The sequence below is a fragment of the Rhopilema esculentum genome, chromosome 8 (assembly GCF_057945365.1).
Source record: "Rhopilema esculentum isolate cy_ngs chromosome 8, ASM5794536v1, whole genome shotgun sequence".
Taxonomy (NCBI): Eukaryota; Metazoa; Cnidaria; class Scyphozoa; order Rhizostomeae; family Rhizostomatidae; genus Rhopilema; species Rhopilema esculentum.
In genome coordinates this window covers 8,069,395-8,091,532 of record NC_142822.1, presented here as the reverse complement: position 1 = coordinate 8,091,532, position 22,138 = coordinate 8,069,395, and the positions used below count along the sequence as shown (strand labels likewise).

General features: G+C 37.0%; 1 protein-coding gene across 3 annotated transcripts; it reads right to left on the bottom strand.

The window, feature by feature from the left end:
* Positions 1-1,735: 1,735 nt before the first annotated feature.
* LOC135694372 (multicopper oxidase 3) lies at positions 1,736-20,959 on the bottom strand. Of its 3 annotated transcripts, XM_065213075.2 has the most exons (9): positions 20,826-20,959; positions 15,622-15,967; positions 13,569-13,721; positions 12,869-13,033; positions 11,439-11,583; positions 9,509-9,771; positions 7,461-8,376; positions 4,909-5,166; positions 1,736-3,965 (listed from the first exon to the last, which is right to left on the bottom strand). In XM_065213075.2, exons 2-8 carry the CDS (start codon positions 15,943-15,945, stop codon positions 4,916-4,918), a joined length of 2,217 nt encoding a protein of 738 aa, XP_065069147.2. In that variant the 5' UTR covers positions 15,946-15,967; positions 20,826-20,959; the 3' UTR covers positions 1,736-3,965; positions 4,909-4,915. The 3 variants fall into 3 exon arrangements, with proteins under 3 accessions (XP_065069147.2, XP_065069146.2, XP_065069148.2); XM_065213074.2 differs by lacking the exon at positions 1,736-3,965 and having other exon boundaries at positions 3,977-5,166; XM_065213076.2 differs by lacking the exon at positions 1,736-3,965 and having other exon boundaries at positions 3,978-5,163.
* Between the last annotated feature and the right edge of the window lie 1,179 nt (positions 20,960-22,138).

Below are 22,138 nucleotides of genomic sequence, written 5' to 3'. Positions count from 1 at the left end.
TCAAGCATATAATCGCATAGAATTATATACTAAGCGGCCCTTTGTAGATGAAAGACCTCTTGTATTTAAAATATAATGTTAATTTTAAGTTACGCTCAATGTTGATCTATTTTTGCGACAATGGCCTACGTTCTTTTTTGACTATTCTGTTTAATAAGAATTTGGTCCGATGTTCTTTTCAAACTTTCAGTTTGTGAGAAGGCAATAGAAATTCCCCTGAGAAGGGGAAGTCGATAATTTCAGATGTAGTGTAGGTAACAATTCTATGTGAAGGAAAAGCCAGTACACTGATAGCATTGAGTCCATTTGTAATGACATGATATCAAATTTCATCCTTCTGTCCGCTTTTTCCAAATCCGTTGAAACGGTTCAGCAAGATAAAGCTTTGAAAATTTCAAAGATATGCTAGAGTTTTGGGAGAAATTTTACTGTCTGTTTTTGGGTCTTGAGACTCGAAATGCGTCGAAATCACTTTACTTGCAATTGTAGTCTCCAGTGAATTGTAACTTGCCAAATGCATGTATTGTATTCCACTGAGATTCTTAATTCTTACCAATCTAAACATGCGATGGCCTCATGGGTGCAGGTTTACTTGCTCAAGTATTTCGACGTACAGGTTTCGCGACGAAAGACTTTAGCTATAAAATCCAACATGCTCGTTTCTCGATATCAAGTAAATGGAGGTTTCATCGAAAAAGCTTTGTTCATGATGGCTGATAGTGTCATAGCTGATAGAGCCAAGTTCCTAGTGCTGCCGTAAGTATTCTCGCCTTACTATCTTAAATAGAATGATACGCTTCTTGAACGTTCCCTTACGTACGTGTTTATGTAAATAACACGAACCCAAGTATTTAGAGCATTAGGGCTTTTGGGAAAAGACAGTTCCAGTAAACTCAAATATCAAATTTATCAGTGATAAATGTATCGAAGGCCTATGCATTTTCATTTGACCTTCAATAGTTGAATAAGTAAACAGTTTGCCTGTACCAGTACCAGCCCTCTCGGCCATTCATGCCCGGTTGAAAGAACAAAAACTGCAACCTTAAAACAAAGACAGAGGAAGCTGTTTCGTTCTTAACTTGTTCTTAACTTTTGAGGCTCGTTTTCAGAGATTTTCGAGAATATGTTCAGACCTTGCTATCCAATTATGCCATTCAGATGAAAGCGAAGGGTGCAAGCCGGGATTGGATTGGGGGGTAAATAGGGTGCTTACAAGGGCTTTTCTTTCCCTCATTTTATGAAAGTAATTAGAAATAAAGAAACAACTCAGTCAACTTTGGCATCTTGCATTTTTTCAGATTTCGAAAAACCACTCTTTCTGAAAAACCAGTTGTTCTTGGAGGGTAATGTATACGAAATAGGGTGTTGGGTAGAAAGCAGGCTACAGAAATGGCAAATCACTGCTAATATATGAAACAGCAAAATTGCTAGTTTGAGAAAATTTGTTTTCTGCAAGATATGATATTCATGCATAATCAAAAAGAAGGTTATCGGCGATCACCAAGGGCGGCCAAGGGCGGCCAAGGGACAAGGGACAGACCCAATGCATGGGCCCCTCCCTCCCCAAAGCCAACACCTAAATGCATTTAATATGGATTTAGAAATGTATACGTTTTTTTATAATAGAATAGAATATAGACTAGAAATGAGACATGTTCTCTGTTTCTCCGAGTTTCGTGCTTGCGCACTCATCAGACAGACTTTATCACACCTTTTGTATATTTATACCGCGGTAGTAGAAATATTCTTCATTATAGTCTGTCTGATGAGTGCGCAAGCACGAAACTCGGAGTAACAGATAACATGTCTCATTTCTAGTCTATATTCTATTTTATTATATCTATTGCTCTGTGCTTTTGCACATCGAGCACTGTCACGTCAGAATAGACAACGTAATCTGGAATACATTTTTCTTTATTTACTTTCTATTGATATTCGTAAAACATTGTCTTATGATTTATAATTACAATGTAACTAAGAGTCATATTTTAGATAGAACTTGGAAATGACGTATAATTAAAGATAATCTAAGAAAACACATATTCTTAGACATATTATTTTACACACATATTATTTTTTCAAATCCAGACAACTTTTGTAAATACATCAATATCTATCTTGAAGCCAGACAAACAGAACATGAGTTGAGTTTAAGGGCCTGTTCACACTATTCAAACTAATCCGTTTTTGCCTGGCGTTCACACTACTCTGCTATTAAAACGGAGTCGTTTGAAACGCTAATGAAAACGGATACTTTCGAATACTGTGCGTATTGAATACGCTCCGTTTTCAGTGTGAACACCAAAAACGGAGACATTTGAATTCGCTAACATCGGCAACAAATTACGCGTTTTGTAGCACACCAAATCTCAAAAATTTTGAAATTGAGAATCTGCAATGGACTGGTAGCTGTTACAACAAAGTTTTTCACGATTCACTTTTATTTAATTTCATTTATAATGACGCCAATTTGTTGAGGATTCGTGAACGCCTCTTTCCAAAAATGAGGCCACCAACAGCGTTTTTGTTGGAGTAGTGTGAACACATATCGTATTCACAGCGTATTCATATGAAAACGGATTGTATTAACGGACATCGTTTTCATCAACGAAAACGGAGCGAAACAAATACGGAGTAGTGTGAACGTAGCCTGAAAAGCAACGACATCGTCGGTTGTAAAAACATACCAAAATAATAGACGATAAGTGCTATTGTTCTCTCTTAGCGAGACTTAGCAAAGTACCGAAAGTACGACGTGCCACCATAATTATCAACCCGTTGAACATTTGTTTGTAGAAGATATCTTAGATTTATAAAGCCCGTTCCTTTCCTTATCTTGGGATGTCTAGACAAAAGCAGACATTTTATTCAAGAAGTTCGAAAACGTATTGCAAATATGATAGCTTAGTGGATGTTAAGCTTATCTCGATGTATTGCTAACGAGCACGTGTCTGACTATCTTCTAAATTCTACATAACACACCCATCCATATAAGTGTGACGCAACCCATAACAAAACAATTTCATCAATCTCTTTTGACGTTGATATCCTTAATAACATTTAAAGGTTATCAGGTGTTGCCAGAATTAAAAAATCCTGTTTTCAATTATAAGAAATCAAAGATCTTTTTCTAGCAACCTTATCTCTCGTTTTCTGTTGCTTTTTTATTTTGTTTTGTCTATGTAAATTTTTGATTTTGCAAGGGAACTTAATCAGCGTTTATCTCTGTCTTTTGGACCTTGTTGTAAATCTTGATCCTATCAAAATTTATCGCTTGAGAACCTTTATCCTCTCTCCAAATTATGTAGAATTGATGCATAGTTGCTGAGCTGAAGTTGGCTTTTGCTTTCACACTAAATGAATAAGCTGTGACAGATGCAAGATTTTATTCCGATGTATCCACATATTTTACTTAATGCAACTGGACAATGGCTGTTCTCTGTTTGAAAAATCGTTTGCTATCGAATTATCATCTACGCATTGGTCTAGAAACTGGTATACCCGAGCTTTCAAGGTTTCTAATTCGGGTTTCTAATTTGTCTGTTGAAGCAAGAATCAATTAGAAATTCTCTCGTCAAAATAGTCATTTGCCTTTTCGAAGAGGTTGGAAGTTCTTTGTTATTTAAAGATTTTGACCCTTCAAGGCACTATAACGTTCAAATTTCCAAAGTGTCAATCCTCTGTGCGAGACCTGATCCATCCAGTTATCATAATCGATCTAATTTTGAAAAAACTTAAAACGACTTCTTGGCAAAATCTTCATTTCAGGAGGGGACGCGTCTTATAATGATTTCTTTATTTGAGTCAGATAAAAGTTTTCTCAGATGAAATGTCTTAACTTAAATTTTAGAACCACTGTCGATGCAAATTTCAACGCAATTACTCTTTGGCTGTCTTCATTGAAAACATAAGGAAGATCCAGATGGCCACCAAATTCTTTTTACTGACTTCTTTCGTTTGAACAACTACACAAACAGAAAACAGTTTGAAAAGCAACTTGTCAGTTATTGACCTATATAATTGATACACTTGACTTTAATAAATTTCTGCCTATCAACAATTTATCTAAGCAGGTACTATGTCTTTGCCGTGTTCAAATCAAGAAAATTTAGTAGGCTAAAGAAGACATTATCAAATCTATACAATAAAACTCAAACTGTTTTATGCATTGTCTAACAGCCAGTGGCGGCTCAAGCTACTGAAGAGTGGGAGGGTAATTGGCGTGCCCTTTGATCATTTGTCAGTGAGACCACGCCTCTTTTGCCTCGTTTCAGTGCTTTGTATCAGGTTAATTCTTAGAAGATATTATCTATCCTTACCAAGCACTTTTTAAACCATTTCTAGAAGAAATATGTCGACCATGTTTTGACAAAAAATGGGGGCCCAAAACCCCCTTGGCGCCGCCACTGCTGACGGCCATTAGAAGTTTATTTGTTCATTCATTCAAGAGCAATAACTCGTTCAGATCCCTGATAAATCTGCTAAACCTTTTATCCCCAGATACAGAAATCAGCTAGAGGGCATAATTTGCCTTTCTTAGAATATGGTGACTACCGTAAATGTATGCAATTGCACCAATAATAGATGACCTATTAACATAACGATTCTTGAGCAAAAAGGCTCTTGATTGGGATTAGATTCACCAGTAATGAGTTTCAAATTTGAATAAATTTAGTTTCTGCCTAGTTATTCAGTGCAGATTTTTTAACAGGCTACTGAAATTTTCTTCAGAAATCTAGATCAATCAAGCTGTCGAAAAATGTTTTGATTATCATAAATAAAGCATATAGCTTTCCTGTCTATCATTTCGTCCGGACTGTATCTGTTATGGTGTCTAAAGTCTTCTTATTTACTGTGATAAAGTTCTTTTTATCAGTAGCGTGAAGGCGCTAGGCCTACTGAACCTACTTTAGCTTCAGTTCTTTTTCATCCGCCGCTGCGCAGTCCCAATCTCCTCCTCAATTTCCTTCGCAAGGGTTCCTTTTGTAGAATGAACCTCAGCTGTGTGTTTCGCGCACATTTTCGGCTTTTCAAGCTCGCTCTCTTTTTGGCGACTCAGACTGAAGTATATGAATATAAACTGGACGCAGATCACCACTCCGAGGGTAGATGCTATGACAATTGTGATGACGTGTCGACGCCAGAATGTTTCATTTGATGAATCTGCTGATACGAATGAAAATTGTCATTATACTGTGATTTATCACGTCCAGGGGAATATTTTCAGCATTTGGTTACTATTGTCAGTGAACCTCGTGTGAAAATAAAAAGAAATTATTTATGAAATATTCATCAATGATTATGATTTAACGTTACAAAATCCGGAGTATTAAGGAGGGGTGTGAGAGAGTATGGACTACGCGTTGTAAATTAAAGAATCTGCAATTTAGTAATTCTGCTTAGATTTTGCTATCTAAACAGCTGTTTCTTGAAATGCCCTTTCTTGCTAAAGAGCATATTTCCTTTAGCGACTCTGGCGTTCCTTTTATGAACAAGGACTAAAAGACAATGTTTCAATTTGTGGCACCATGTAACTGATTTTGTGTACTTTTTATATAATGCCAAATAACATTAGAGTATATTGATTAACAAAATATATAGCAACAATGACATCACTTTGATTAACTCTTGTTTTCACAGGGCTTCTATGTATTATATTATGTACATCAGTGAACTGTTACGTACTAATTTACAGAATGCAGTACAACAGTGAAATTAGCTAAAACGAGCTGAAAAATCACATGCGTAAAAGTTGCGACATCACAAAAATGTTGGGACATTAAGACAGAACTGCGACATTACAAAAATACCGCTACATCAAGATAGAATTGCAACATCATGTAAGAGTTGCGACACCACGAAAGGGCTGCGACATCACAAAAGAGTTATGACATCATGTTAGAGTCGCGAAAAATGTAAGTGTTGCGATTTCACTTTCAGAGGTGCTTTTCAAAAGGAAATTTGTCTACTGTTGCTTTGTGTACCATATCGACTATGTATTGGATGCAAAGAGTGATTACAGAAACAATTAAATTTAAGTATAAAGAGAAGGTACACTGGCGAGAAACTTTTGTCCTTATAGCAAGAACTTTCAATTGACCCTGTAAACAAATTGTTGATATTCTCTTTGTATGTCTAAATGTTTACAATGTACAATGTATGTTTACAATGAACAAGAAGAGCATGGAAAAGCTGAAGGCCTTCGAGATGAAATCTTACCGAAGGATGATGAAAATAAGCTGGCAGGAGAGGAAAACGAATGAATTTGTCTGGAATAAAGTGACGGAGACGTTGGGCGGCAGGCCGGAATCAATTACAGAGACAGTCAAAAATAGGAAGCTGAAGTACTTTGGACACCAGATGAGGAAACCAACAGCGATGACAAAGACATTGATCCAAGGGAAAGTTGAGGGCGCAAGGGAAAGAGGCAGACCAAGAAGGCAATGGGAAGACGACATCAAGGAGTGGACTGGAGAGGGATTGCGAGAACTATCAAGAATGGCGATGGATAGGGAGAAGTGGCGGAGCTCTGTGCATGGTTGGGCGCACCCACGGCCTACATAGGCTTAGGCGCAGAAGAAGATGTCTAAAGAAATCTCTGTGATGAATCGTTTCAATCTTTTAAGAAATGTTAAAAAGTAATTATATTTGAAGTAACTAAACTGTTATTTAAAAATCGCTAGTGATTTAAAAATTTCAGAAGATAACCAAATTTAGAGATATTGAAATAATGTGTATTCTAGCGTATAGCACACTTAACATTTCTGCAACCTTGACTTTTGAGACAAAGTTTTGGCACATATAAAGTCGTCAACATAGTAGTAGGTTTTCTTAACATCCATTAAGCAATCAGCATAGCATTTAAATTTTTGTTGCAAAATATAGCAAAGTTTTAGAAGCGTGATTTTGAGATATCAGGTCTGATAAACCCAAGGTTACGAATTTATCCAAATACAGGCTATTTTCGTCGCTGGCAAAGCTCTCTTTAGTTGTTAGGCTTTCTAGAATGCCTGCCACTTTCCGTTCCTAGTGACTGGGCTTGCTGACGTCACAATGTATAATCTAAGCAGTTCTGTGCATAGCATGTATTGAGTGCATCGAATGACTTTGCTTTGAAAAATTTTGCCGATGGCATATTCAATCAAACAGGGCCGCAATCAATGCCCTTGTAGTTGTTTAGGAATCTTCCCGAATGTTATGAGAGAACTGTGAAAATTTTTAGAGAACTGTGAAATATCCTTCAAGTAGATTTAAAATAGGATATGAAGCGGCTTCTGTCACTCCAATGGTAACTGTTCAAAGGTGACTAGCTCTAGCCGAATTTAGAGTGTTTGGAAAAAAATAATTATTTTTTTTAATAGCAAATCTTCTCGATTGCTCATTTAAACTCTAAGGCGTTTGTTTAATAAAATGCTTAGTAAAGAAGCATAGTAGCTAAGCACAATTTCAAAAAATCTTACCTTCGTCTTCTGTAATGAACTGCAAGTCTCTGCTCGGATCATTATAAAAGTGCTGGCAAACGGGAAATCCCTTAGGCGGACTGGGACTGCGGTCTACTGCCTCGTTTACAACCATTGCCATACCATCTAATGCATGCACTTCAATATGGCAATGCAAGAACCATTTTCCAGGGTTATCAGACCGTATCCTTAAAACAACGTACCCACCAGTGGGCACAATGATTGAATCCTTTCTTGGTGGATTTTTCAGATTAAGTCCAGGAATATTTCCACCTCTCCATTCAGGTCTAGCCCACCTTGCTTCATTGCAGAAGTTAATTTTGGGATCACCACCACAATCAATGTCCAGATTGTCCGCAGTTAATTGACCGGTTGATTGATCATACGCTGGGTATCCCATTTTCAGCAGGTAGAAACTATGCCCGTGAATATGGACGGGGTGCGACCAGCCCTTTCCTCGACCCATATTGATCCAAACCATTTGAATGGTCTTGTCGTATGGTAAATCAAGTCCAAAGTGGCAGAAACATACTTTGTCAACGCCGCAGTTTTTATTCTTGCAATCGAAGTTTTCAGCAATTTGATCGGACTGGGTCAGTGAGGAAATTCCCGGCATTTGGAAACTGCGGCCATTTACCGCACCTGGTGTTACATTGACTCCCGGAAAATGAAAATTCAAAAAGACCTCTTGCGAATCGCCCTCCTCGAAGACCGGAGTCGGTTCAGGGTCTTTTGCCTTGGTGTCGTGGAATGTAAGGCACTTTGTAAAATATCCGGTCGGAAAATAGAGAAAAGGGCAATTGAGCACAACGCAAATGTTTTCTTGGGTGCACTTGGCTCGCTTTGATGTCGGCTCATTTTTCTCAGCCTCTCTATAATGCAGTATAGCCTCGACCGTGTGGTTGACAACATTGTTCTGAAAATAGATTGTTTGAAAATTTAATTGCCTAACCTTTGTTTAAAAAAATGCGTTGTCTAGCAAGATGGTTATAAAACTTTTGCAAGTTAAATAGATCATAAAATTCCTAACTCAAAGCTTCTCTAAAAGCAGTTCTATAGAACGCCCCCCCCCCCCCCCCCCCCCCCCCTAGAAAATTCTTGTCGCCAAATTTTCTAAAAGTAGAGTTTTGTCGGGTTTTGCTTTCAATGTTTCCAAAGCAATAGCTTTAGCGATCAATTGGGATAAGATGAGGATGTGAACTTCAAAATATTGCCCAAAAGCCCTCGGCAATTCAAAACAGGTAAAGTTAGCGCTATGGGTGTCACGGAGGGGCAAATGTCCCCCAAAAACTTCAAATGACTCCCTTTCGGCAGCCGGAGTCTAGAATCTACTGTCCAATATCCAGGGCGACCTAATTTTTACCTAAAGTTTAGGGTTTAGGGTATAGGGAAGGGTCAAAGTTTATTGAAAAACTCTGAACATTGATCCTAGAGGTACTGGAAGCCACTGTAAGCAGGGCTGCCGAGGGGAGCAAGGGGGCAAAGTGCCTCAGGGCTTTGAGGTCGAGGGGGCCTTATGGAGTGATGAACTCCATTTTAAGAATGAAATCAATGAAACGTAGTTATGTCTAAAAATAGTTAAAAGTTCTAAACGATTGCAAGAAATGACTGCAAGAAATATTCTGAAATGCAAGACAATCTAAAGGGCGTGGTCGCAAAAATTTCCTGCTCGCTCCGCTCGCAGGGGGACCGCGTCTTTTGGTTTTGTTTCAGGGCCTTCGAAACCTAAGTACCTACAGTCACTCGAAAATTGAAGCGATGATTGATTAACGAGAACATCCTCTCTGATAAACAAAATCAATTGCGTCAAAATGCAGCACCCCCATATTGAAATATCTTAGGCCACGCCCTTATTTGTTGGCAAATTGGTGACTGTCACCCCCCTAAGTGAAAGTGCTTAGCGACGGCCCTGTCGGAGAGAGTCTCTGCTTGCTAAAGCATACAGAATTCCATAGCATCAAAAAGCTCCTTGTCATAGTAGTCAGACATTTTGGAGAATGTCTACCGCAAACATAGTAGAAATATAGTCGTAAAGAAACAGAACCTACCTCCATGCTCTCTGCACGAATCCAGTAGTTGCCAATGGGTCGATCGGCTGTTAGCAGAAAATCAAATCGCTCTCCTGGGTTGATAATGAATGATTCTACGACTATGGGCTCAATGTCAAATGCGTCTGAAGATATGACTGTCAGATTGTGGTCATCCACCGATATTCTCATTGGATATATTGCTCCAACACCTATCACTCGAAAACGTACTGTCTCTCCTTTGCTAACATTGTACCAAGTTAACGGAACTTCATTAGGAATACCTGTGTGGTTTAGAAAATTAAAATCACATTTGAGAATAAACTTGAATTTACAATTTTCAATGCAGAGAAATCCAACAAGCCATAAACATTCCTTCTGTTTTATGGCTATCATCTAATAAAAATGGAAAAGTTATTTCATTAATAGTATGAGCAGAACCCAGAATACATTGCGTTCACACAGTCAATGAATGTAAGAGAAGGCAATAACACGAAGAAATACCTAATTGCAATACCCAAACCCCACTCTTTTCAGCTCTTTTCTGAGGAATTTATTTAGATCTAAAGGGCTTTTGTCCGGAAAAATTAGAGAAACTTGACTTTGAAAGTGACTTGGGTTTCTTTTTGGTCTGAAAAATCTCTTGACCTTTTTTTAATGATCAAGATAAAAAAACTTGCCAATGATTTTATATATTTTCCTATCTGTGCATAACTTAAATTGCTTGTAAGAAATCAAAACGTAAAACTTTGTTGCTGCTGAAATAGTTGAAAATATTGATATGGTTAATGGTAATCTCACTAGTTAAAGCATTAATTTCAACACCTTGCATTTCATCGCCTTATATTCATCAGCTATTTAGGAACAAGCATAGATGATATTGCTAAAAATACAGAAAATATCTCGATGGTAACTGATATTTGTTCCATCTATAGGGTCAGATCACGTGTCATTAAACCAATGCAATCAACCTCTGAAGATATGTTCCAGCTTTAACAACACCAGGTATGTGGCACAAAGTTGTGTTAAGTTTTATGTCATTAAGAGCCTGACAAAATACGAATTTATCTTAAACTGCTACTGATTTAATGAAGAAAACCTAACATAATCACGGCATCACAAGAATGAGAAACGTCAAATAAGGTTGAGCAAATGGTTATGAAATGGGGGAATTGGGGTCTTGAGCCCCTAGTTTTTTCAATAATTTCCTTCGCGGTTTCTTCAACAATGTAAAGATTTTGTTTTGAGTGGTCGCGAGGGTAGCACATTCTTGTAAATTCTGACAGTAAAGAAATATATTTAATTCTAAGTTGTATACTAAAATGGGCTTTGCTTCCATTTTCCTATAGTATTTAGGCTAAAGTATTTGACACCCTTCGCCAATACTCAAGGGCCACATACATAATAAGTGTTTTACAGTCGTGCGTGGACTTAAAAGTTGAAACATGTACAGAGAGAGCACTTTTTTGCAGTTTAATTATAAACTTCAATCATGTCTGTCATGAGATTTGCATACCTGAGCTTAAAGGTATATAAAAGTATAAATTTTTATGTGGAGTTTCAAATTTTAATCTTAGTATATTGCACGTGATCGTTATTTAGATACATTATACGGAAATATGCAGAGATGTAGAAAATGCACCGGATTTAACCAGCTCTTATTCTCTTTTTGAAACATTGCAGAGCTTTTTTTCATCTGCTCAATTTATACAAAAAACGTACACATATTTTTTTATAAAACAAACGTCACCATGCAATGGAGATTTTGTACTTTCTTAGGATAGAATCCAGTAGTTGAGGCAATCCCAGTCCACAATTATGAAGTTATCACGTAAAGCGCTAGAAAAATATGATTCACACTAAAGGCCTTCAACCTAAAAGTCATATGCCACTTCTTTGATAAAATAAAAGAGAACTTCCTTTTAAATCTAACAAATAGAAAATCATTTACCTGTTTCAGGGTCATAGTATCTGCCCCTCCCTTCAATCATTCCAGACACCCACGGCACCCCACTGAATTTTCCACCGTCGAGTGTAGTGGTCGTTTTGTATTTTTTATTATCAATGAAATTTCCGTACACCATTCTAACATAGACCTGAAATGTAAAAATATCATGCAATTATAGGGACGTACAGAGCAAGAGAGACCCTATATTCATGGTACTACTGATTACTTGTTCAGAAAAATGGGTATGACAGTAACTTCAAGGCAGCATGTACTGATTTCTTGCCTGCCACGCCTTTTGCAGCATATGTAAGAACATTGCGTAGCAAACATTTCCCTAATATTTATTTTCTATGCTAAATAAATAGATGTGTGTATCAACCAAATGGGTTTCAAAACGTATTGTTAATAATGATATCCATTTTGGGCAGATCTGTTGCATACAAAATCTCTGTTCACTGCCAATTTCAAAAAAGGTACAAAATTCTGTTGCTAAGCCCTTTTTACTTAAAATATTGGTAATTGTATGTATTTTTAACCATTAAACTTCACGATATCAATCTTTCAGAGAATCTGAAAATTTTGTAAAATCTTTATCATCACCTATGCTCTAAAGATAAGCATATTTTCAAACATTCTTATTTTTTCAGTTAGTTATTTTTCGTCCAGCTAAAATTTTAGATGCAATGGAAGCAAAAAGTTGCAGCTTTAAAAAAGAGGGCCCTACTCTATCAAAATATGTCCCATTGATTCCTTTAACAATGGATGCAATTTTGTTTTGAAATTTATGTCAATGCTTTCTCTCAATTACGAACAGAGAATCGTATAAAATTTATAAAATGCATTCTTTTCTAGAAGTGCATGACACTGAAATATTGCTAAATGGAAGTTTATTACTTTGTAAAAAGGACATGATATAAAACTATTTTTCCGTGGCCTTAATCAAGCTCCGAATCCCTTTTTATACTGCCATTTGTCTTTGGTCTTTTGCGCGGAGACAAGCGTACAAATGACAGACTTTTCACTCTCAAAACCAATCAAATGTATATTTTTCGTCTACTTGACTTTGTTTGAGCTCTGTCCCGCCAAAGAAGATAGCACATCGTTCACTGGAAAACCATAGCAAAAAAGGGGGCAATCCGAGATCATTCCTGTGTGAGGACACAGGCTCATTAGAGAAAGAAAAAATCCTCTTCCTTTGAGACAACAATCTACTGTGTGAGCTAGGCTTGTTGGAACAAGAAACGATACTTGGAAGCTTCACTACTTTCGCTAGCCCCTTCACAATAAAGTTTGCTCCAGCGTCCTTGCTACTTTCAATAAATTCGTTAAATTCAAAGCACACACGATTATTTATGACTACTGTAGCTACAGTACGTAAATTTTAAGAAGACGTATGAAATGTTTTGGTAGGCCGCTTCTTTAAACTTGCTCACCTCTGATGAATCATGGTGATGCCAATCTCCAACTGTCATGACCATGTCACGAGGCTCGATAATTCCGTCCTTTGGTCTTTCTTTCACAATAAATGCACCATAAGCTCCATTTGTTCGTTGAGCACCAACATGAGAGTGGTACCAATATGTTCCTTTAGGCTCAGCCTATCAACACAACAAAAACCATTCACTTAAAACTTACGCCAAATGGCATAAGCTGAATGTAAAATGGGTATTTTTCATTCTTTGTCGTGTTATGAACAGCCACAACAAATATTATATTCAAAAGGTTACATTATTCGGCTCCTATATCATTATGTTTAATTGGGTACAACAATTGATTGCGTGTTTAGTAAGGTTTTTATAATCGAGCTTTTGTGTTGGTAGCTCCATTCTATTCTATTCATTTCTCCCTTAGGCAACTGGAAAATAAAAGTGGGTTTACCTCAAGATGTTCTAAAGTTCCAAATTTAGGACGTTTTCTCCAACCTTCAAATATTGTCAACAGAAATCTATCCTTTCCTTGGGTTTCTTAGATTCTCAACGTTTTGCACCATTTTATAAGGTAGATTAGAAAGTGTGCATAGAACTTTCCTATAATCAAGGAGTTTCAGCCTTTTTCTGCTAGAAAGCTAGAGCTACAGCAACTTGTAGAACTATGACTGAATTGAATTAGCAAAACTCAAAAAATGAATTGTACCTTGAACTTGTATGTGAATGTCTGTCCAGGTCCAATGGGACACTGTGTTATGTAGGCCACTCCATCCATCCAAGGTGTGCCCTTTTGGTGAATACCATGCCAGTGTATAGCAGCACTATCGCTTAAAAACTTGTTTTTGACATGAACTACAACCTGAAAACAAAAAGAAACAGATGTTTGAGATAATACAGTTAGAGTCAGACAGCTTATTTTGTTGCATTATAAGACTCGCAATTTTGTTGCAACTTGACTCGTTGAGCTACAATTCTGGGTGTTCCTGTTACGACAAACACCCCCGAAAAACAGATAAATGTGAATGGTTTTGTGCAGTGGTGGTTATCGTATTTAGCAGTGGATGTCATTTCTCTATGACGCATGACGTCACTTTGTCTCTATGGAGTAGGCATTAGGATCCAGTAGGCATTTTAATTGATTACTTGGTCTGTAGTTCAGTTCATAGAAGTGTATGATAACTTTGGAGGTGTATTCCCTGATCCATTGAAAGGTGGAATGACAAAAAATTAACCGTAAAGTATGGATTATCGTGAAGGGACAGTTTATTATTCAAAAGAGGAAAAATTTATATTGCCAGGAAGATGAGATATAAAAGTTTGACAGCAAAATTTGTTTAGATTTTTTGTCAGTCAAAGGGGCCTGTGTCTTGATGTCTTCTTGTAAATGCTTTGAAAGGAAACCTGATTGGTTGAAAGGGTATGAAGAAATGCAAGAGCTGAAAACAAAGGGGAAAGCATCTTGAGAGTGTTAGAAGGGGTTCCCAGGCAATTTACTACCCTGCCCCGAGGGCTATTCTGAGCCTTGTTTGACGTGAAGAATACATTGAAGATAACCTGAAAGAGTAACTGGGGGGACTTTTCAAGTCGAAACAGAACTTGAATGCAACCTTCATTTGTTCAAATCCATGTCGATGATTTTGGTGATTTTTGAAGTATTGGCAGTGGAATGAAGTTGCAGTTATGTCGAATGAAGTTACAAAGAAGGATAGTGGATATTTTTAAGTAGAGATTGAAAACATAACCTTCGCTTTTCTTATAGATTTGATTTTAGAAATTTTGGAGATTAATCAAAAAGTTTTTGGCTCTAGCTAAAAATGCTTTACAGTTTTTCGGTTAGAATACTTTATTCGAAAATTCTCAGATATTGGTTTTAAATGCAAATTGTTACTGCGATTAAGTGGCTTAGAATCTTGGATTTCTGCGATGTTTTCAAAATAAAGTCCGACTTTATTATGTCTACACAAGATCGAACACAAAGATCTTGGGCTGGCTCTTAGAGATTTAGAAATTATCTTATCACTGTATTTTGTTAGATTCAAAGGGTCAATTTCAATGCGCTGGAGATAAAAAAGAGTTTTTTTGAGAATATCATACAAATTTTTGCTATAGAAATTCACATTGTACTTATCAGAAAGCAATACGGTTCATGGAAAATATTTTGAATTAATTCACCCAGAGGCCGGTAAAATTATAATCTTTTTTGATCAGAGGAAAACAAAACAAATCAAGGCAAAACAGTTGAATAATGAAAAAATAGATTTTCAAACCCAAGCAAGTAAATTTAGGAGAATAAAATGACAGAGCTGCAAGCTTCTTTCTGAAAGTTCCGTCAATGTACTGGAGTAGTATATAAGGAACACCGCAACGCGACGAGAATAAACAACAACAAACACACAAATCAGTGATGGCTTCATCAGAGCAAAAGTAAATGAACTAAAAATTTACAAATTTCAAAGAGGCGATGGTGGTGTCTGATTGGTTGATGTGGAATGGTGTGAATGCAGTGCAACGGAGAGGAATAGGTAATTAATGTGGAAAAGGGAAGGGTGGCGAGGACTTGAATGCCGTAGTATATATGTACCGTAGGCCTGAACTTCAATAAAATGCATTAGTTCTTTGTAAATAGTTAATTTGGTTGTACAGCTTGCTTTCATCATAAGGTGTAAAATTTGTCTTAAAAAGCTGTTTCTGATAAGCAGTGCATATAACTATAATATTTAGAAATATGACAAAGCCAACAACCAGAACAGATTACTTACTGTTTGCCCCTCGTATATGATAATAGGCGGACCCGGAACGGAGTTGTTGAAGGCCAATACCATTCGTTGATTTCCATCAGTGATGATGACCTCATCAGGAGGCACAGTGCTGGTTGCGTTTGTCCAATGATCGTGATATTTATAGAGAAAACCCCCATGACCATAAACCAGGTCAGAGTTGTGCACCATTGTCAGTCTTTCTTCTAGTACCAACCAATATTCACAGAATTCAAAATTTGGGTTGCAGATTGTGTACTTGCCCTGAGACGAGACGGGTGGAACCAGAAGGCTCGCAATGATGATTGCAATAACCTGACACAGCATTTTGGATGGCTCAGTTGTTCGCCTATTTAAAACGAATTTCAAAAAGTAGTCAGATTATTAAGACTGAAAATTTTTGGAAATTCAGTTACTTTCTCTAAACACAAAAAGTGATACAAAGTACATTTTTACAAACAGCTTTCTGTTTCTGCCCTGATCTTTTCCATGGCTATGTTGATTCTTATATTTTTATGTTATTGATCGCGAATAAGAGCTATTATAGAGCTGTTGAACACGGAATTTTACCCCAAGTACAAGCCGTTTTTAAAAACTATTCTTGACTCAAACCCATGTAACTACAGTTTATAACCAGATGCCTGATAATAATCAGTGGAGTAACGGAGGCACCTGGGGTCTTTATGGACTGCAAGAAGGTCTGATCCAATAGTTTAGAGCTCGTCGACGCAAAAGCAAGGTGTTTAAATGACTATTTTTTCATTAACTTTCGGGAAACTGGGTATATGGTTAAAAAACATTCAAAGTTATTAAATACGATGAGGTGAACTTCAGCTACGTTGTAAAGATGGATAAATATTTTCATTGAACTAAGGCGCCCTAAACTTCGTTACGCCACTGTTTATGATATATCTAAGGACAATTTTACACTTAAATTATCTACTTGTTTTTAGCTCATTTTTTAAGACATATAGAGTTTTGTACCTAAATAATTTGATCCGTTTATGTCAAAAGTGACATCTTTCACATCAAGGTTGAAGGATCGATCCTATTGTTAATTTTTTAATGTCTGCACTCTCCAAGCCAATCTTCCACGTTACCTTTTAGTAAATTTTCGTAGAACTGCGGTGGTGTTATGAGTTCTTCGAATTTGTAGTGTCCGAAATTTTTCGAAATTGAAGTGTCTGAGATTCTTCGAATTTGTAGTGTCTGAGATTTTTCGAAATTGAACTGTCCGAGATTTTTCGAACTTATAGTGACCGAGTTTTTTCGAAATTGAAGTGTCCGGACACTACAAATTCAAAGAACTCAGACACCATGATTTGAAACTCAAGGCTATTGGAGGAGAACTGAAGCAACACTTCAAGAATTGATCACTAACAATCATGATTTCAACCACATGTCAATAGTTCTGGACCCTTGTGCTATAAATCTCAACGTATGGTTTCTTTTTCAACAACCTTTTGTCCACTACGGCTTGCCATACATTCGTACGCAAAAATTTGACCTCAATAACAGTTCAAGACTTGTGTTCAATTTGTGGCTGAGACACAATTAGTTCTTAAGATACTTTAGCTATTCAGATGGTTTGCACATATTTTTCAAACTTGTCGCCCCTTTTTAAGCTACGTCCTATTTATTACCTCAAGTTCGGTTTAAGATACGAAAGCCTCTGATTTGAAGTGGAAAGTTTAAAAATAAACTGCAACTGTCCCAGCCCAATCCAATTGGTAAAATAGCATTAGTTTTGTCCAAAACTTTAAGAAGATGCATTTTGCGTTGCATTTTTGGTTTTCTTGGTATACCAACTGCTACTTGGTGAACATCATTTTTCTTTGATTGTTGTTCCACAAGGCTCGCAAATTGCACTTATCCTTCTGAAATTTCTTTTGAATACAAAGACAGGCCTGATACCATAAGAAAAACTGCCAAAATCTCTTGAGTAGGAATTATCTTTACCCGTGTGGTCAGTGTGTCATTGTGTATTTGCCCATTGTGACGCTATATCTGTACCGGATGTAAGTGGAAATTGTAAACAAATCTGTTGTCCACTCTATCCCTTAAAATGCATCACGATCTTGAAATTGAAAATGTAAAAGGGACTAGATTACTTGCTCTTACAATAGTACCGAAGTGATGAGGTTACACAAATCTAATTTTATAATTTTGCAGTTTTGAAATTGAAAACCAAAAAGCATTATAAAACACTTCTAAATGTGCAAAATCAGTAGAGTGTGTTAAAAACTGGCTGAGATTTGGCAACATTAGCACGATATCTTCCCCATCATTTCATTGTAATCTGATCTTGGTTCCAGTAATCTGTTAGCTCGTTTCAATTCATTCACTGGCCATATCTCATCTGATTCTAGACATATCTAGCTGATTTCGCATGTTGATAGGTATTTTATGCCGTTTTTTCAGATTATGTGGCCAAAATTAAGAAATTATTTGTTGACGTTACACTTCGATACTCTAATATCGAAGCGTAGTTGCGTTGTCTCCACCACCTTAGCTGGGACCCGTAATTGCTTTGACACACTTTTTTCACAAAGGTAAGCTGGATTTGAAATGTTGTGCATCTTCTAACTTTGCTCAATATGTGGTAGGCTTCTTTTGTACCCCTATACCAGTCCTCTTGGTTCTAGGGATTTAAATAAATCATTGGCCTCATGTAGTGCTATGGGCTTTGTTAATGCTCACTAATTGTGCTATTGTTGTCTGTAACATTTTGCGCAAAAGCCCCCATTGTAATTCTGATAGCACTATACTGCTGGATTGCCTGATATGATTACTGACTATATATCTAATAAAAATACTAAGCTTGGGTAAATTAGAATTGGAGTTAAGCTCGTAATTCAACGTGTCCTGATAAAACAGGAAGAAGCCTAAAAGACCAGAGAATATCTTTGCACTTTCTATGTGACCGTTCTTTGCTCTTCGGGTATCAATGGAGGGTAGGGTGTTTAAATTTAAGAAGATCGATTGGCTTTCAACCTTACTAACGTGCGTAATCAAGAATAACTCGTCATTCTCTGCACCCGAAGAGGGAAAGCATCAGTCTGCATTCCAAAATCATTGCTCTACAAATATTAGGCAAAATTTGCTTTCACTGCAAGCATTTATTGTACCTTAAAATTCCACTCTTGAAAGGTAGACAATGGCCCGTTCGTAACCCAGCTTTTAAAAGGTTGCTTTGCAGGACATATGTGAAGCTAGTTATCAAACCCCTAAATTTACCGAATATGGGTATAATCCAGCTTCTTCTCGAAACTGCAGATTGAGTGGATGTTTCGAGTAATTGACAATTCTTGCTTGATATTAACACAGGTAGAATTTTTCAGCCAGTACGTTTGGGTGTAGTGCACATATAGTTTTTTTGAAAGAAATTGAAACTTCCATATGTTGTTGCAAAAAAAAAACGAAAATTGACTCGAAAATTTGCACGGGAAAGTTTGTTTTTGGGGTTTTAAAAACAATGTGTGCGAGTGACAAAGCATAAGAATCAATGACGTCACAAGGTTTGCAGTTCACAGTAAACACACCATACCACTTAGTCAGGGCTGTTAGTCAAACAATTCTGCAAATTGTGATACCAGCATGAAATTTTGCAAAAAGGGGTAGTTTGATACGCTGAAAAAGATAGGATATGGAACCTAACTGATTGCCCCCTTTAGCTATTTTTAGACAGAGGCTCTTTGCCCCAAGCCCCTAACGGCGTTATTACAATATCTCTCCTGAAAGTAGGTATAGTAGAACGAAACATGGGGCAGTTTGATACGGTACAAAAGTTAGGATATAGAACATAACTGAAAATTGCCCCTTTTTCTATTTTTAGACTGGGGTTCTTTGCTCCAGACCTATAAAGACGGTTTGATTGCATCTCAATCGTACTTTAGTACTACAGCACTAAACTTTGCAAAATAGGATAATTTGATACGCTGAAAAAGATAAGATAAAGAACCCGACAGAAGATTGCCCCTTTGGGCTATTTTTAGACTAGGGTATTTTACCGCATTACTCCACTAACGATGTTATTTTGATATATATGCCAAAGGAAATTACAGTAGCAAGACACATTGTAATAGACAGCAATCTGATACGCAGAAAATGATAGGATAAAGAGTCAATCTGAAAATTGCTCCCTTGTTCTATTTTTAGACTGGGGTACACCGCCCAAGATCTTAATAGACGGTATTATCGTATTTCAGCCGTATTTTGGTACAACAGTATGAAACTTTGAAAAGAAGGACAGTTTTATGCGCTAAAAAAGATTGGATAGTTCAACGTCAGCTGCTTTCGTGTTTGCAATCTTTGGGACGTCACAGATAACGGCGCTTTGTCACAGTTGAAACCGTGAAAATGGGATATTCAACCTGAATTTTTAGACGGTTCCGCAAGAAAAAAATTACCTCAACATATATCATTGAAATCAGCAAATTTTGCTTATAAAAAGTGTGTCTTTATCTAAACTTGTCAAATTTCATTTCATAGGTACTTTAAGCATTGTCGAAAAAAAGTTGAAAAGCGCAACAAATAATTAAACAAGATTCTTCTATGTCCCCATCAGCTTCGCACAGTTTTTAGTAAGATTGTTTCTTTACCTCTTGCGTGGTTTATTGGCAAGCAAAAGCCTAAGAAAAAATACTTTTGCTTGGGCTCCAATTTGTATGATCTTATAGCATTTTATTATGGGCAATGTCATTTGACTTTGCTTCGATAGAGAGTTGGTCGAAAGAAACAAAGTTTAAAATGTGTTCTCAAATCGAATGTATACTTTCCATGAAAAAACCCAAAAGCAAGCAATAAAATTCCAATAACTTTAAAATAAACAAGCCTCGCTATAGGCCTAACAATAAAAATTTAATGAAGGCGTTTAAATGAATTCTTGGGATGAAAAGCTTGCCACGATGATCAAGCGATCAACGTATTGCGTCACTGATAATACCAATACCAATTTATTATCACTATGAAGCAATAATAGCAAGTATCACGATCTATGACTAGATCCTACCCTTTCCGCGTCTCTTTTGGCTTATATTCAGTTGATATTCCAAACCTCAATACAGGATTTTCGCTTAATAGCTAGTTTTAAAGATCATTCCCTGATCATTTCTTTTGACAGTGACTGCTATGAAATATAATTCAACTATAGAAGGAAGAACAAAATTATTTTGTATAAATTTTCTTTCATACATCTAGAAACTTACGTCAATCTCCGTCATTGCATCTTTTTCTTTCGTTATTTCTCTTAACTTTTAATTGATCTTTTGCTATTTGTCGATCTTACATGTCCATTGGAATGCATTTTACAAAGAAAATCTTCACATGCTGGTTGTGGCAGGTAGGGTCACATATATTACATTTCGCGGGTACCCCGCAGTTTTCCCGCGAAACCTGTTGTATATTGGTTGTGCTGCTACAGATGTAAAAATAGATTGCCTTGGACATGCTGTTTTGCACCTTCTCAAAGTCATTCATTTCTGCAACTTTCTTCAATATTTTTATAAAAGATAAGCAGCTTATATCAGCACGTGCAAATACATCCATACATTAGATATGGTGAACGCTGTATCTAATAACTGTTGATAGAAGTAAAAAGTGGCTTTTCCTGATTTTGTATGTCTTTATTGCTTCTAAGGCTGTGGCCTCTTAGCTCAGAAGAAGGGGAATGTGAGTCTACCAGTGTCCTATGAAATTCATGCTGTCCGGGTAGCCCATTCTGCTGCTTCTCAATTCGTGTACTGTGGCAATTATTTGGGGGTAATAGCCCTCTGCTCCCCACACAGCTATGTTCATCGGGTGTCTAAAGCAAAAGGGCTATCACTTTAAACTCATTCATCAGCTAGTGGTATATTTTCGGATTCTACTGACCAACATCAACCCTGAATATTTATTTTTAGTGTAATGCTCACTTCAATGAAAATGGTTGAAATGGAAACAAAGAAGACCCTTTTTTGGTACCTCTATACTTTGTTCCTGCTCGAAAAGCTCTTAAGAACTTCGATGAATTTTGTCTCCAATGCCTCTAAAAAGTCTTGGAACAATGACATCAGTTTCCAAGGTCAAAATCAGTCATCCCCCTCTCCACCACGGAAAAATGCTGGTTTACTATGAAATGGGCTGGGACTTTGGGGAGCACTTTCTTTTGCGATATTCTTTTATGATATTTCACTAAACTATCAACATTGCTTCGGGGGGGACGAGGGTGCGGAAATAGCAGTATCCGGGAAAAGAATTGAAAAATATAAAAAACAACGCAAATTACTTGGTGTTCCAAGTACTTTTGGCAGTGATTGTCCGTTATTTCGAAAATGAACTAAATGAAGGGGTGGGGTGGGGGGTTTAGGTTTCAAAAATAAAATAATCGTCATCTTATTTCATTGATCCTTTAATGCTGCATCCGTTTAAAAAGAGGGGATGTTGTTCTTAAAATCGAATATCTTTTGCCGCAAAATGAGATTGTGCTCTTTGCCATTACGTCCTTGCCCAGACGATCAGGGTATGAGTAGACTGGGCTGAT